This window comes from Leuciscus leuciscus (assembly GCF_965113295.1).
Source record: "Leuciscus leuciscus genome assembly, chromosome: 1".
Taxonomy (NCBI): Eukaryota; Metazoa; Chordata; class Actinopteri; order Cypriniformes; family Leuciscidae; genus Leuciscus; species Leuciscus leuciscus.
The window spans coordinates 71392549-71410586 of NC_138725.1; the positions used below are offsets into that span (position 1 = coordinate 71392549).

At 38.4% G+C, this 18038-nt stretch overlaps 1 protein-coding gene across 1 annotated transcript; it reads left to right on the plus strand.

Annotated features, from left to right (window-relative positions):
* The first annotated feature begins 150 nt into the window (after nt 1-150).
* LOC309511271 (5-hydroxytryptamine receptor 3A) lies at nt 151-11684 on the plus strand. The gene is made up of 9 exons (XM_082186365.1): nt 151-4700; nt 6881-7041; nt 7133-7177; nt 7552-7661; nt 8344-8516; nt 9551-9711; nt 10512-10722; nt 10863-10994; nt 11269-11684. Exons 1-9 carry the CDS (start codon nt 4661-4663, stop codon nt 11514-11516), a joined length of 1281 nt encoding a protein of 426 aa, XP_082042491.1. The 5' UTR covers nt 151-4660; the 3' UTR covers nt 11517-11684.
* The last annotated feature ends 6354 nt before the right edge of the window (nt 11685-18038 follow it).

An 18038-nucleotide genomic window follows, 5' to 3' on the forward strand; every position in this document is an offset into this window, starting at 1 on the left:
GCATTAGATTACACTCATAATACTTTACACTCATAATACTCGTAAACGCTGGCACAATAGACTGACCACATGTGTCTGATTCTCATGTCACATAATGCATGACAATAAGATTTTTAATAATAATTTTTTTTGTATTGTACTGTATTTTGTTGTATTTTTTTTTTTTTCAGCAGTGGTATTTTAGTATCATTGATATACTATTATAGTTTTTTTTCTATTATAGTATACTATTATAGTGGCAACTAGCCAGATGTCATGTGCCAGATGACAGCGTGGGTTCCCATCACGATGACCCACTCGGCGCTCTGGATGAGGATCAGATGTCGATAGCTGCATCAGATAGAGGGCTATTGTTCTCTGGAGAGGAAGATGATGCTGAGCTTCAGCGGTGTTTGCTCAAGCTGAATCAGATTCGGATTTGACAGCCATGCTTGCCCCGGGCCGCCGCCTTTCTTTGGCAAACGACATTGCCAAAATCTGCTTAAAAAAGTTATTTCTCTCTCACTACCCTCGATGGTGGGCCATTAAGGGATTCCCCAGGTGGAGTGTATTTATGCTTGCAAAGTGCTGCCGCCTGGAGGAAACGCACTTGTCCGAGGCGCCTGTGAGACGACGGCAGCTCTGGCTGCTATGCTAGGGTTTACAGTGCCGATGGACAGGCCGCCTTCGCCTTGCATGCGATGGCCATCCTGGAAGTCCACCAGACCACTCATAATGCACAAGGGTAGTTCTGAGCCGGGGTTGATTCAGGAACTGTGCATGGCGACTGACCTTTCCCTCCGGGCGACAAAATTCACGGTGCCGGTCCTCGGCCAAACAATGTCCACCTTGGTGGTCCAGGAGCGCCATCTCTGACTAAACCTTGCAGACATGCAAAATGTCGACAGAGTGCGCTTTCTCGACGCTCCCATCTCGCAAGGTGGCCTTTTCCGCGACACTGTCGAGGACTTTGCACAGCAGCTCTCGGCAGTCCAGTAGCAGACCGAGGCGTTGAGTCCCCCCACAAGAAGATGATGCAGCCCATCCCCCAGGCCACCACTAAAGCTTCCCAACGGTCAACGAAGCGGCCCTGAGACGGGCGACCAGAGATGGAGGGGACTGCTGTTTCCCAGGAGGTGGTGAACGCACCTCTCCTTCTCCCGGAGGAGGGCTGGGCATAGGGTTTTTGTTTTGGTTCTGAAAGACTGCTTTTTCAGTGATTAAAGTGAGAGCAGTTTCTCTTCGGGACATACAGGGTGTGCGCTGGCAGTGAGAGACGCACTGCTTCCTCACTCCCAAACCCCCCTCTTTTCGCCACAGGCTAGGAGTTTGCACTTTGAGTATGCGCTGCTTTTGTTAGACTTATTCATCTAAATAGCTAAGCTGATGCTATTTAAATGAATTTTACCTGTGCAGCTCCTACTTGATTCCTAAAAGGTGTCATAAGCCATGAATGACAGGGATAACCACTGTCCCCCAAAAGTAAAAAAAAAAAAAGAAGTTATTTCACATAGATGTCATTTCGGCGACACAGGCTGCTCGATGGACAGCTCTGCAGACAGTGGATTTGACAGTGGACAGACTGAAAAGTACAGCAAGCAAAAAACCTCAAAGAAATTAACTTGAAGCAGTGCTGGGAGTGCATGACTCCTTTGGGTTTGGTGCTCAATGTAACGCTCAAGTGTTGCGGTGAGACAAAGGATTGACTGACGCTCAAACCTATATTCCCTCAATAATTGGGTATCAATTATTAAAGCAATAAAAATGCGCCTAGGTACTCCCTCTTCTTCAATGACCAGCTTTAGAAGCACAGAGCAGCGCATTGTCTGCTTTGGAGGTCAGCAGAAGAGAAAGTCTTAGAAAAGGTAGATTTTCCCCGACGCCCAAACATCTATAGTCGACACTTAATAATATTTATACTATATTATGTCTACAGTCGACAACTGGCTTCGAGTCGGACGACAAGTCATGAGTTTATATATTGAAACATCTGTATAGTTTCATTTCCCCTTTTGTTATATTCGGAGATGATTCACACACATGCTAACTAACTTTAACCAAAGTGTTTGGAAACATTTAGGTTTCAAAAGCATATAAATGTTATTTCCTGCAAGGAAAATAAATGTTAGTTATTAAAATTATGATTAATTTAAAAGTTTACTACAACCCCAATTCCAGAAAGGTTGGGACATTTTGTACAGAATAAAATCAAGAATCTGTGATTTGTAAATAGTTTTTAACCTTTATTTTAACTGACAAAGGTACAAATAAAAGTTTTCTAATGTTTTCACTGACCAACATAATTGTATTTTGTAAATATGAAACACATTTTGATTTGGATGGCTGCAACACACTCCAAAAAAGTTGGGACAGAGGCCAAATAAAAGTGAAAAGATTATCCAAGTTAGATTATCCAACTCTTTAGAAACAGTCCACAATGAGCAGGCGAACTGGTAATAGTTGAGGGTACCGCATTTGGGTGTAAAAGAGCCTCTCAGTCTTTGTAAGCAAAGATGGCTCATGGCTCATCACTTTGTGCCAAATATCATGAGAGAATTGTCAAACAATTCAAAAATCACATTTCTCAATGCAAGATTGCAAAGAATGTATGTCTTTCACCATCTTCCATACATAATATTGTCACAAGATTCAGGGAATCCAGAGAAATCTCAGCCTGTGAAGGGCAAGGCAGGAGACCTCTGTTGAACCCATCAGAAGGCATTGCATGAGAAACCATCATGCTACTCTGTTAAATACAGCCACATGTGCTCAGGAGTACTTTGGAAAACCGTTTTCACTTAACACAGTCTGACGCTGCATCAAGAAATGCCACTTGAATCTCTGTTACGTAAGGAGAAAGCTATACATCAGTTGTATGTGCAGATGCCGGCGAGTTCTCTGAGCCCGAGCTCATCTCAGATGGTCTAAGACACAGTAGAAATGTGTGCTGTGGTCAGATGAGTCCATGTTTCAGCTTGTTTTGGGGGAAAACAGACGAGTTCTCAGTCCCAAAGACGAAAGGGACCATCCAGACTTTCATCAGCGACAGGTGCAAAGGCAAACATATGTCATGGTATTGGGGTGTATCTGTGCAAATGGCATGGGTAACTTGCATTTGTGTGAAGGTGCCATCGACTTGGAGGCATAAATTTGGATTGCAAAGAGACATAAACTGCCATCAAGATGACATCTTTCCTGGGAAGCAAGACAAGTCACATTAGACAATGAAATTCTAGGTTGTGTTTGAATAATTAGGTAAATTAAACACAATTCTCTTGTATCCTTGCTCGATGAAAAATGAGGGCACTTGAAATTTAAAAGGCTGATTTACACTCTTCAGGGCAGTGACGAGTACATATGTCGTCCAGTGGTTGTCCAGACACCCTAGACACAACCTTAAGCAATGGCCCTGAACAATCAATGTCAAACACTGTGACAACGCTGTAACGGTACAGATCCACTTTTGCGACACGACTGTCGCGTGGTGTCGCGACACCTCCCCACATTTGTACGTTGATGGGCGTTCCTTAGTTTACCGCTATGGGCGGGGTTTGGGCCAGCGGCCAGTCTAGAACAAAGGACCCGCGAGAGACTTCCCCCCCCGTCTCCATATGCTCTACTTCTATTGGATAGTCGCGTCGCGTTCAACGGAATTCATTTGCATAAAGATGGGCATCGGCCAGCTTTTTGACGCGCAGCATTTTTCCAAATGAAGCGCCGCCTTCCCGGAATGCTTTGCAGGCGCGTTAAAGTCGCTTGACGTCACCCATAGGAATAAAGTGGAGTGCGGCGCGACAGAAGTGTTGCACGGACAAGTGGATCAGTACCGTAAGAACCTTCACCACACAACGTATTTATAGCAACCTCTTGGCCATGTTGTTAAAACGTTGTGTTCTGTGTTTGCTGGGGTTGTTGCATGTTCCCGGGGGAGGGGTTTATGTAAATGTTAGGGTTTGTGATGTCACCAACCCAGGAAGAAGCTTGTTGTAGTCCCTATAAGCGGTTTGTTGTAGTCCTTAAAAAACTATTTCTATAAAAGAAAATATCTCCCTTTGCATTGAACTTTGAGCGTCGTAACTTTGCAGATTTTGTTGATGCTCAAACAGCAACATTACACACTAACTAAAGTTAAAAAAGTGAAATCATAATCAAGGACGTTGTTCTCGTTTTGGATAAATGCATCTGCTAAATGAATAAATGCAAACAACACTGTACGGTACAAGGGCTCTGAATGAAGTATTGAACAAAGGTCTAGACTCACTCACTGCAGTTTGTTTGCATTTGCACCAGTGGGTTTTGTTGCATCTCTTATCCGTCTGTTTGATGTTACATGCACAGGTAAATATAGCATATAAATCATGGTTGACAATTAACTTTATTTAAATCTGATTAAGTTCTGTTCAAGAAGACTAAATAATAATGGTCTGGAAAAGATTGCTAGAATGGTGTCAAAGTGTCTCTGTTTAGAACAAAGACCCCTTATAAATCCACAATCCACAACATCAGACAAAGCATGTATATTAATGACATATAGGTATGACATCAGCAGTTTGAATAGTTTTTTTTTTGGCCACACACAAGAACAGGAGAGGAGGTTGGACATGCTTTTCATTTACATGATATAAATGTGAGCAAATGACAGCCATCTGTTCAATACTGCATCTCTATTTGACTATTTGCCATGGATCTCCGGTGGCTAATATTTTATCTTGTCTCAGTCGGTAAGTCGGTTCTTAACTGTCTAACTCTTTCTGTTGTTGTGTTGTGCAGTTTTGCCTCTGGTGTTTGAGGATGAGTGTATGTCATGTAGTCACATGACAGATGAATTTGCACAAAAATACTGCATTTTGGTTTGATCCAGAGCCTTTTGATTTGATATGTATATTTAATTTAGCTATCTACACTTATGAAAAAGAAGTGAGCTTAATTGCATTTACTTGTAGTGTATGTCAGATCTTAAAAGTATATTTAAAAAAACTACTTGCTGATAATATAATATTAATAAAATAAAAGGCCACTTAAGTGCACTTAAAGAGAGACTCATATGTTTCTTAACACACTTAAGTAGACTTTTAAAAAGTGCACTTTGTAATAAATTAAAAATTTTAAATCGTTATGTTTTAAGTATTAAGTTTATATATTTTAAGTGTACTAAATTGCAAATTCATCATTACAAATGTGTAATTATAAATATATTTAAATACATGACATTAAAGTTTCAATAGAAATTACATTATTTTAGTTTATCATAAATGCTTGTCAGTACATTCAGCTGTGACTTTATTTATATATTAAAGGCACACTGTGCATTTTTCCGTTGCAGAGACGGCTCTGCGCGAGTGGCATTTACGACAGTAACGTTAAATACAAGTACTCCACACCGACTCTAGAGGTCGCTGTTTGACAAAAATGGAAAAATGCATAGTGTGCCTTTAAAGGGTAACTAAACCCCTGGTCAGAGCCTGACTCCACCCACTGGCAATATTTGAAAAATGCTGGAAAAGTAGGCAGAGCCCAGTGGAGAGGGGGCGTGCATCTGTGACGTATCTCTCTGCAGGCAAGGGCGTGGTTAGCTGGTACCCTCTGACGTCAGAGGGTACCACAACTTCCAATAGGAAAATTCAACTGCAGTAGCCACTGTTCAACCTGAAGAGGGCAGCACTCAGACGTTTTTACACCATATTTTGTAAAATTAAAACACTTTAAACACAAATGTCAAAAAAACTACTTGAATCAATGAACAGCACTAATAAAGCCCCATTCTTACAGATCATTAACTAAAAAAAGTTGGTTTAGGGTTTAGTTACCCTTTAAAGACAGTAGATGTAATTATGCAATTACATATAAAGATGTACTTAAGTCCTACTTAAGTGGGTCGAAACACTTAAGTTCAGCTAACTGCTTAAAGTATAATGCATTTTCATTTAATTTTCAGTTAGCATGTAAGTTTTCGAAAAACATTACATTCAGTTTGCACTTGAAAGTATTATTTCTGCAATAAGTACTCTTTAAAAAGTATGCTAAAGTATATACCTCTTTTTTTTTTTTACATCAACAGTTAAGAACAGTTATGGTCACAGTGATTTTGCCGAGTTAGACATGTTCGGTTCAACATATTTTGTTGATCCTGGAACAACATTCCTGTCCGAAAATGTACTTATAACCCTATCCTTACCCCTAAACCTAACCCTACCCATAACTTATCCCTAAAACCAGAGGGAAATGATAGGTGAATAACACTAGCTGCATTTCCATTACCCTTCAAATTGCACAAATTGAAATTGCGAATTGAAAATACGCCCAATGGAAACACGTCAATTTCGCAAAAACTCCCATTTATTGCAAAAAAGTTTTTAGGCTCGCATGAGGTGGTTTTTCAGGCAATTCGAAAAAGAAATATTTCGCAAAACTGCAATGGAAACAGTTTTTGCACATTTACAGGTCACCGGACGTAATGATTTTACTTATCGCGAAAGGAAAAATTTTGTTTTAGTCGCATAACATCAGTTAATGGAAACGCCGTAATTTCGCAATAGTTTTTTGTCGACATTTAGAAAAAATGACTCAAGTGTTGCTCAAATCTGTAATGGAAACGCGCCTACTGATGTTGAAGCACCCTGTAAGCCTAAACTTGACATAAACTGTAAACTCGACACTCAAATCTGATTGGTTGATTGGAATGTTGTTCCAGGATCAACAAAGATGTTGATGCAGGAACATGTTTTACTTGGAGAAACCATGTTCACCGAACAGGTTATAAGCATTGTTGCATTTTTATATCTTCCTTTTAGCATTGTTATTATTGGAACAAGCACACTAGTTGAGAAGTATATTTATGGAAGGGTGAATGTTGAACAGAGAAAAAGGTGTAAATGACGGACATGAAGTGTCATCTGTGCAGGGTGTGTGTCTGCTGCTGAAAACTGCAGTTACAGGGCACTTATCGAGCATCTCGGCTTGGACAACAGTGACGTTCAGATGACGTCCCTACGGCCCGTGCATAACTGGACAACTCCTACCAATATCTATATGAACCTGCTTGTGACCTCCATCACAGAAGTGGTATAAATCCAGCATAATTTACTTGAATGTCAATGACACCGGACGTCACGCCGTTGTATTATCACCACTCAACATTTCTTTCTTCCTAAAGGATGAAAAAGCCCAGAGCATCTCAACACAAATCACAGTTATAATTGTAAGTGTTTTCAGAACCCTTTTCACACAGTTTTACTCGACTTATAAAACCATGACGTGTGTAATCAGATGTTTTATCTGGAAAAAATGATGATAATATTTGTTGATACACTGTCAAGCTATAATTAACAGGCCATCTGAACATAATTTTTGGCGTCGCCCAGTAACTATTTGACTGATGAACCAAAGCGAGACATTGAAAGGTCTAATTTATTTTAAGTCACATATTATATATGTAGATATTAAAAAATTAAAACAAAGTTACATTTTAATTCTTTTTTATTTTAAAAGCCACTTATTAAACTTGTTACATTGGACCAAGTCGGTTGACCACAAGTTATAATTACTGTTAATGTTATACCCAAAACTTTGCAGGGTTGGTACAATGAGTTCACCGTATGGAATCCTCATGACTTTTGTGGGATCAATGTCTCTTCAATTAAAAAAGATATGGTTTGGATTCCAGACATCAACATAATTGAAAGGTATGACAAATGTTGTGTAATTCAGCATGGTTTGCTAAGTAACTAAGGAAGAAGAAAGGAAGGGTTTTACAAAAACTTTCAGAACTGACAACTTTCCAGCATTTAGTGAAACCAAGCACTTTCTGGCTGCAGATCCCAATGTTAGGAAAGAAATATCTCCTAGTCTGTTTTTATCAAGATCCATTACATAATATTATAAGTGAAAAAAAAGCTCTGAATCTCCATAGTCTTTAAAGGGTTGGTTAGTTCATCCAAAGATGAAAATTCAGGCATCATTTGCTCACCCTCATTTTGTCTTAAACCCACAATACTTTCATTCCCTTAAACCGAATAAATGTGAATAAAAGCCTAAATTAAACCTTCTTATTATTTAAAGTTGTTATATTCCTTCAGAAGACTTGGATTAAATCGCTCAAATCAAATGGATAAATTTCACGATGTCTTTATGAACTTAATGAAGCTTGAACATTTTGTTTGAATGGACTTTTAATGGAGGGACAGAAATCTCAAATTTTATAAAAAAAAAGATTCTTCATTTATGTTTTGAAGATTAATTAAATCATTTGAACAACATGAGGTTGAGTAATGGATGACAGAATTTGTATTTTTTGGTTGATCTATACCTTTTAAAGTTTGCATTTAATTTTATTGCACTACTTTTCTTCTTTTTCTTTCTATTTAGCATCAAGACAGAGTTTGCGACACTAGAGAATCAACATGTGCAGTTGCGTTGTGAAGGCATTGTTCTCACATCTAACACTTTAGCTCTGACCTCGGCCTGCAAGATGGACCTTCACCAGTTTCCCTTTGACGTCCAAAGCTGCAGTTTTACCCTTCAGTCTCCAATACATTCAAGTACATCTGAAACTCCGAAATCAATGATGATCAGGGTTGGGCAAAGAATTCAGTTACTGAACGTGAAATTGAGTGGAATTGGCCCCACACACAGGATGTTGAATTGGCATTTGAACTGAAATAAAGGAAGAGAAATATAGCCTACAACATTACAATCCAGGAGAAATCAAAAACATCATTAATTCGGACAAAATATGCATGTTGGTGCACAACCCTGATGTTGGCAAACATGATTATTAACCCTAGAATGTATGAACCAAAAAAGTACACAAATGCATAAAGGGGGTCAAAATGACCCGTATTCAAATTAATGGTTTTCTTTGAAAATAGGTGTCCTATTAATGAAATAATTGATGATACACAAATGTTTTCATATATTAAACATGTTTATTTGTCCACTTTCCTTGTAGGCTATATATGCATTACAAAAGCTGAACTTTATTCTTTATAAAATGCAGGTGTTCTTTTTCTTAACAAACTCATTTAGATTTAACTTTACAAACATTTCAACTTTACTCCCCACGTCTCCCACAGACCATGTGAAAATGATCTTTTCAGAGAGACAGAGACATTTCTAAGCAAACTTGTGGGAAGTTTTTATAGCCTTTCTCTAGTTTTCTCATATACTGTCTGAGTAGGTTCTACATTTGATGAATAACTGTTACAAAATATATATGTAAGTATGAATATTATCAAGCATGAATGTGTGTGGTATATGTGTGTGGTATGAATGTGTGTGGTATGAATGCAGTCTGAATGTACATCATCCACCACCATGTTAGCATTGTCATGTGAGCTAAAGTGATTTATGTCACTTCCATGCCTTTCTCCACTCCTCTCCCATGGTTTATGGATAGTAAAGTGTCCATTGTATGTGACCTTCAGAATCATGGCAGAAATAGAAGGTCAACTGGTGAATACGGGTCAGTTTGACCCCCTTTATGCATTCATGTGGTAGTGAGACAAACAAAAGAATCCCATCCTATGCATATTTGAAATTAAAGTCATTAAGTCTGTTGTTGATTTTCTCTCAGGCAAGGAGCTCCTAATTAACCCTTTCTCTGATGCATCATTCCTGACCCTCAGCTCCAAGAAGGCCTTTCAGACTCAGGGAGAGTGGGAACTCCTCAGTATAAATATTTCTAAAGGCAGTGCCAATCCTCTAGGACCAGACCAGGATCAGCTGATATATACGGTACAGAGCAGAACGATAAGAATCACATAATTATAGATTATCATTAATGTGAATGGTGCACTTCTAATAAAACTGACTTTAGCTGGAAAATATCTTTATTCAAGAACCGCTATAAAGCCAAAACAATCTCTGTTACCTTAAATTATCCGTTTGTTACTGTAAAGCCGCTTAGAAACAATCTACATCGTTAAAACGGCTATATAAATGAAGAAGACTTGACTTGACTTCAAGTCACTTCAGTAAGAATAAGACTCATGCAGTCACAATACTGTCTATGGGGCAAGTTGTCACAGCGGAACCCTGTCATTGTAAAACAATGATGTAACTGTGAGATTAGGCTTGGACACAATGACACTTGTACTGCTAAATAAACCTGTGTTGTCTTCTCACCTGATACCTGAGTCTGGTATATTCCCTGACAACATTGTCATTTAACTGTTAAATAACTCGCAGTTAAGTGTCCAAAATCATTACATTCAGATCACACTTAAGTATATTCTTTCAAAGTATATGATTTCCATAATAAGTAGGCTACTCTTTTTAAAAGTATGCTAAAGTATTCTTTTTCACCTTTCAGATAAAAAATTCCGTCATTATATAGTTCACGCATCTCAATGTAACTTCATAGCATTCATTTAACAGCTATTACAAAATACTAGAGACAACAAGTGTTCAGTCATAGAACTTTTGACTTAAAACCTTACAGATAAGACACAGACCTTGTAACAACTAGCTCCGGTCTCCAGTGTTAATGTAAAGCTGCTCTGATAAAGCATTTAAAGAGGTTTCTGTTCTTGCAGATCACCATGCAGAGGAGACCTTTACTGTATGTCATTATTTTTCTGATGCCAGTATTGTACTTCCTTGTGCTGGATTTGGCCTCCTTCTTCATCGATTCAAGTGGAGGAGAGAAGCTTAGTTTTAAAGTAACTTTGCTTCTGTCTATTTCTGTGTTACTGCTGCTTCTTAAAGACATGCTGCCCTCGACTGCCAGTAATATCCCTCTGATTGGTGAGTTTATATATTACTGCTTTTTATTGCAAATGCAGCATTGGTGAGCATAAGACACTGCTTTCAAAAACATATTTTTTTCCCCCAAAAAAACTTTTGACTTTTTATTATAATTATTATTTTTTAAATGTTTTTTTCAGGGATGTATTGTGTTGTCATCTTCACTCTCATGGGCATCAGTGTTCTGGAGACTATTTTTGTGAATTTTCTGATGGCTAAAGGAAATCAGACAGTTTCAGTAGCAGCGATGGAAAGCACATCTGCTCTTTCTGGTAAATATTCACCCAACATCTAATAACGAGGGGCATTGTATTAGTTAGTTATCCATTACTCATCTTAATGTGATTTGGATGTTGGCATCTTTGCTCCATGAACTTATTGTTCATGAGCTGTAAATGCTATCTGAGCTTTCTATATCTGAACTTTTTGCAGCAGGCTTGGAAAAATGAAAATTAATTTCACTCTTATATGGGTTCTTCAAAAGAAATTGATCCATGATAAAACATCTTATATTTCAAACAAACACATGTATAATTCCTCTCACAGAGAGCGTAAAGGACACAACGGACCCTTCAGACTCAGTTGCAGACAGCAGTGAAGAGCGGCTGTACACTCTTAACGTTCTGAAGCAGATCCTCATGGAGTTTCAGGCGGTTGCTCATCAAAACCATCAAGAGAGGAAACCCCTGTGCTGGACCAGAGTGGCAACAATAATACATGTTATCTTCTTTTTTCTGTACGTAACCTCTGTTATTGTGTTTCTGATATCACTGTCCATGGCTTGGTTCACATGAGTAAATATCCTCTTATAGGCCTGTACATGAGATGCAGGCTTTCGTAACTTCTGCATGCTTCATTAGAAATATTAAAATATAGATAAGCCAATAGTTTTCCTTTTTAGTTACTGTACTGTACATTCTACTGAAGTACGTTAACTTGAAAATAAAGGCTCCAAAAGGAAATTTTTGCAGCAATGCCATTTTCTTAGAGTGAAGATCATTTTAATAATTATACTATTAATTATTCTATTCTGACATAAAAAATAGAAAAAGGATGAAAATATTCCATTCTTTATTATCAAGTTTCACAAAATAAGCTTCTTAAAACATTTGCTGCATTTTTTTAGGGCTGGGCAACAGTAATCACATCCAAAATAAAAGTTCGTGTTTACGTGTGTGTACTGTTTTAATTATTTTGTATATAAATATGCACATATGCATGTATATATTTAAGAAATATTTGCATGTATGTACTGTATATTTATATATAATTGATATTATATCTAAATATTTTATATATTAATAACATAATTTCCTTAAATATATACACGTGTGTGTATTTATATACAAAATAATTATACACAGTACACACACATATATTATGTAAACACAAACTTTTATTCTGGGTGCGATTAATCATTTCCCAGCCCTATTTTTTTAAATTGGTTCAACAAGTTGAGCAAGCCTGAATCTGCATGGGGACACAAGGCTCAAAATGTATTTATGCACTTACTGTGCGGCACAGAGACTGAAGACAGACAAGAATTTTCTTCTTCAGCACGGCATAATCATTTGCCTGGTCCTTTGGGAGGAAAAAATAGATCCGCTGTGGCTCTCCCATCTCGGTTTGATCCCAGTCCTCTCGGGGAACTATAACCTCGAAAATATGGAGGAACGTTTATGTTTTTGGACATTGTGATAATGCCATAATCATTCTGGACATGCCTGATTCTCTGATCTTATCATGTGTATAAGATTTAAACTTATGGTTATTTAATATTTATCATATATCTGTGAAGCTACCATATGAAATCCAACAATATTTCTGTAATCTACGGAGCCCCCCTAGTCCCACTTTGGCAAAAAAAAAATTATTATAACTATCTCATGGCCTCAAGATAGTAACTCGTGGCCTCAAGATAGTAACTCGTGGCCTCAAGATATATCTCGTGGCCTCAAGATAGTATCTCGTGGCCTCAAGATACTAACTCGTGGCCTCAAGATAGTAACTCGTGGCCTCAAGATAGTATATCTCGTGGCCTCAAGATAGTAACTCGTGGCCTCAAGATACTAACTCGTGGCCTCAAGATAGTAACTCGTGGCCTCAAGATAGTATATCTCGTGGCCTCAAGATAGTAACTCGTGGCCTCAAGATACTAACTCGTGGCCACGAGAAAGTGAGTTTTTTCAAGGCGAACTTTTCCATGTTAATGTTTCCATGGCGACGCGTCACGCGATTGACCGCAGCCACAATAAAACTGTATGACAGATGTGTCGCTTTTATTTCGCTTTCCTTTTTTATTCAAAATATTCACAAACTTGCTTACCATGTCATCAACTAGCCTATCTGATATTCCGATTCTCACATACGTGTAAGTGAGTGTGTTTAGTCGTTTAAAAACCTTTATAAATAATCTTGATCTATAATAACATGATGGGCGCTGCAATGTTGTCCGTCAGATTTACAGCACGTGAATTCATCAGTTTCTCCCGAAATAAATGCAAGAAAGTGGCCGGTGAACTGAGAAGAATAGAGTAAACTTTATAGTTCCTTGTCTTGCACTATGTTTGTCTTGAATAACACATGTCGGCAAATTATATTTGAATATATTGTTATTGCTGCTTCCACAGACATCAGTGTGTTTTACAAACTCCAAATGTATTGTTTTACTCGTGCTTATGTGTATTTAAAGCTGCCGTCGGCAAGTCTGGCAGATTGGGTCATTAGCCAAAATTTTGAATGTTTACAACTCTCATGCCCCTCCCCACTACCAGCGAGCACCCTCCCATCGAGGTCGTGCTCGTCAGTGCGTCACTGTGCGTGTGTACCTGATTTTCTGTGAACGCGTCCGTCTCTTCAGCATCTATCAACACCATGGACTCGGCGGTAGGCTGCCTGGCTAATCTATCCATAGATAGCAATAACCGAGGAATTGGAAGCTTGTTAGTAGATTTTCTCTCCGCCATCACGCTTCATGCAATCTCCAGGCGAACTTCAGGCGTGGCGTGTGCATGTGATATTAACGTGCGCGAGTGAGGGGGGATCTGTGGCGTGTGCACGACCTGTGATTGACAGTCAGATCTCACACCCCCCTGCGCTGATTGGACCTGATGAAGCGGGAGCGCTGGATTTTTGCAAAACAAATAACACGCTCCAGGTGGAGTAAGAAGCTCGGGTTTTTTTCTAAAACCACCTTATTTATGTTGTTCTGTCGGATTATAGTGTCGATTACACTGAATATGATCAAAAAAATGTTGCCGACGGCAGCTTTAAATATCTGAAACCAAAAATAAACATTATGAAGTTGAAAAACTGCTTAGTTGTGATGACAGCGCTGAACGTGTCCGACTCTGGCTTGTTTAAAAACCTTTATAAATAATCTTGATCTATAATAACATGAGATGGGCGCTGCAATGTTGTCCTGTCAGTCGGATTTACAGCACGTAAATTCATCAGTTTCTCCCGAAATAAATGCAAGAAAGTGGCCGGTGAACTGAGAAGAATAGAGTAAACTTTATAGTTCCTTGTCTTGCACTATGTTTGTCTTGAATAACACATGTCGGCAAATTATATTTGAATAGATTGTTATTGCTGCTTCACAGACATCAGTGTGTTTTACAAACTCCAAATGTATTGTTTTACTCGTGCTTATGTGTATTTAAATATCTGAAACCAAAAATAAACATTATGAAGTTGAAAAAACTGCTTATTGTGATGACAGCGCTGAACGCGTCCGACTCTGGCTCAGCGCCAGCCAATGCGCGAAAGCACAGTTTGAATCTGGCAGCACTAAACATTCTAAATGTGGCGCCGTACTCTCAGGGGCTAGTTGATGACATGGTAAGCAAGTTTGTGAATATTTTGAATAAAAAAGGAAAAGCTAAATAAAAGCGACACATCTGTCATACAGTATTATTGTGGCTGCGGTGTATCGCGTGACGCGTCGCCATGGAAACATTAAAAGGAACGTTCGCCTTGAAAAAACTTACTTTCTCGTGGCCACGAGTTAGTATCTTGAGGCCACGAGTTAGTATCTTGACTTCTTGAGGCCACGAGTTACTATCTTGAGGCCACGAGATATACTATCTTGAGGCCACGAGTTACTATCTTGAGGCCACCAGTTAGTATCTTGAGGCCACGAGATACTATCTTGAGGCCACGAGTTACTATCTTGAGGCCACAAGATAGTTATAATAATTTTTTTTTGCCAAAGTGGGACTAGGGGGGCTCCGTAGTAATCAGTTATTCTGAAATATATTGAAATCACATTTTAATATTTTGAACTCCTGCTTAACTTAGACACACACAGACATCAACAATCAGCATATGAATCTCAACAATGGTGACAATCAAAAGTTTCATGTCACAATGCATGCTGGGTTCCAGTATTAAACTCCCAGCGTGCACTGCTGCATGAATTAAAAAAATATATAGATATTGCCACCATTGTTGAGAGACGTGCTGATTTTTTATATCTCTGTGTTTCTACAAGACAGTGTAGCTTAGCTCTGTTTCGTAAAAAAAAAAAAAAAAAAAAAAACATCATTGTAACTCATTGCTGTAGGTTCACAGTGGTGGTAATGTAACACTTTTGATAAAGGATTAAACTCTGATTAAACTCTGATTGAGATTAGTGAATGAACGGGCTATGTGATGATTTTGTCATTATAATCTATATAACCGCAATCATTCACAAACCATGTGTGTGCACAAATGTGACTTGCAAAAACACTGTTCAAGCAGCAAGAGAATCAGCATCCCAACTAAAGCAAACACTGATCTCCATAATGGTAACTTCAACCCAAACATTTTCAATAAAACATCTCAGTAACTTCTGTAGATGTAGATGTATGACAGAAATAAAGTTGTTATACTGGTTAATAATAAGTGTAATAATGTGTAATGGCTGGAAGTCATTTGTAGTTCTTGTGTTTCCCTATTTTCTGTGTTCCTCTTTCCTTCAGTGATTCTGCTTTGTTAACAGCAGGTGTTCATCACTAATACTCAACAATCACTTACATTTTCCCTTAAAGGGACTATGTGTAGCTTTTTAGGTATTTTATTATCTAAAATCAGTATTTTTATTCATAAATATGCCCTCAATGGTGTACAAATACCTATGCCAATGATCAGACTAATCCTCGTAAACGAAGAATTTATTATCTTTATATACATGGGACGGGTAAGTCCACGGAGGCTTCCATGTAGTTCCGCCATCTTGAAAAACTATAATAGCAGAGAGGGACAAAAAGTACTAGGCCAACGCGTTTCCACAACGCGTTTTCGTTCAGAACCAGCGTCACGTGACTGAAGCCAGCAGAAGCGGAGGAGCAGAGCAGTGAGAGGCGCTTGTCACTGCACCGGCAAGTTTAAAAGGCTGCACTGCACGGTTATTTATACACCGTTCATTCATACATACTGTGAGGGACCAAGCAGTCAAGGGCAAAGGACACAGGATTTCCAACCAAAAATGATTTATTAAATACAAAAACAAAGTTACAAATTAAATAGTTTGAAAAACTGAACAAAATAAAGTCAGGTCTGGGCCCATAAAAAGGATCAACTGAACAGAACCAAACTTAACAGTAATCAAACCAACTAACAAAACAACATGACCTCCCAAATGACACACAAGGGGAACTTATATACACAAAGGACTAGTCCATTACACATACACAGGGAACACCACAAACATCACTTAACACAATTACAATAAATAAAGTAATTAACTTCAGAAATAAAGAAATAGGTCATAAACCAAAGTAATTTACCCAAATAATTATCATCAACAAAATACAAATAGAATTATAATAAACAAAACAAACATACAGTCAATCATACACCCCCCAACTAATTGGCAACATGGATTAGCCCAACAGAACAAAATGGCAGCAACTGACACCAGCCGGTCCTTTATTGGAATAGACCCCCACCAGAGCGCAGCGTCCCAGACAGTGCCAAACTTCTGCTCTTCCCACGTAAGCAACTTAAACTCAAAAGAAATAAACGTTAACACAATATACCACTAATAACTAGAAAGTGTGCACCCAACCTAGTCATGTATGGTAAAAGTGTAAATTATAAATAAAGTGGGTAAAATGAACCAAATCTGTGTGTGTCTTTATTATGAAATATATAGGATGATCTGCAACAAAAGATTTAATTATAAAATGTAATAAAGGACAATCAAAATAACATGTAAACAAACAAAAGGGGAAAAGGCATGTCAGTGTGTGTGGTTTAGTTACCGCCTTGCTGTGTGGCCACGTCGTCGGCCATCACACATACAAATGAGTCACAGGATAAGGAGTCCTCGTCGTCGAAAAAGTTCAAAATAGACCGTAAAAGGAAACGTGACCGGAGATTACAAAAACAAGGGTTAATGTCGGGATAGCTAACGCAGGAGAAAGCTTTCAAAAGAGACGCTGAAGTTTCCTGCTTTCTTCTCGACAGGTAAGTCAATGTTACGGCCTTAATTACAAGCTTTTTTTTCATTGCTTGGTTGTGTACTTTATCGCGAAGCAAAGAGGACATGGAGACTGACAGAATAGACAGAGCAGGTTACTTATGATATAAAAAAATCTCAGCTCTCAGATTCTGTCACTTTTATTACGAAATTCAAACAATACTGTTTTTGGCGCTTGTAAATGTGACGCGAGTCACGACGGATCCCTAGCGGCACGTGAACCGATCATCTCTAGCTAGTAAATAAACACAAATGAACAATGTTGAAAGATACAGTACAACTTACCGAAATGTATATTCCTCATACATTATATGATCGACCAATCAATCAAACAAATGGTAAACAGCTGGAGAACAATTATGTATGTCACAACATTTACCTCAGGAAAGCCATTTAATGACCATAATAAAGGCTAGCAGTTAGTTGGCTAGAAAAAAAGAGCTATAAAGAGTATTTTGCTAAATATGTGTACTATATTACATATTTATTATATTTGTATTTATATCATTAAATAAAGTTATTATAATAATAAAAAAACGCATTATGTATCTTTCTGTATGTTTACAGCATTAGGTGAGTTGTTTTTTTCTTGAGAAAAATTAATGCCTATCTTGTGTAGATATCCCCCCCACCCCCCGCTCCTCCATAAATCTCACTCCAAGCAAAACGCTAGTTACGTATGTAACTGTGGTTCTGTGAATTCCGGATGACCGCCAGAGGCAGTGCAGAGCACTAGTGGATAATCGCTGCGCCAGCTAGATAGATCGAGAAGAATATAACAAAAAAGTCACGTCATGACGCAGACCGAGACGCGAGGATATAAACCACAGTGACTCGGTGCCCAGCCTCA

Bases quoted from the DNA above. Each gene is read 5' to 3' on its own strand.
- LOC309511271 (XM_082186365.1), top strand. From the start codon at position 4,661: ATGGATCTCCGGTGGCTAATATTTTATCTTGTCTCAGTCG. The intron at 7,662-8,343 runs GTATGACAAATG...CTTTCTATTTAG, and splicing joins GACATCAACATAATTGAAAG to CATCAAGACAGAGTTTGCGA. The intron at 9,712-10,511 runs GTACAGAGCAGA...CTGTTCTTGCAG, and splicing joins AGGATCAGCTGATATATACG to ATCACCATGCAGAGGAGACC.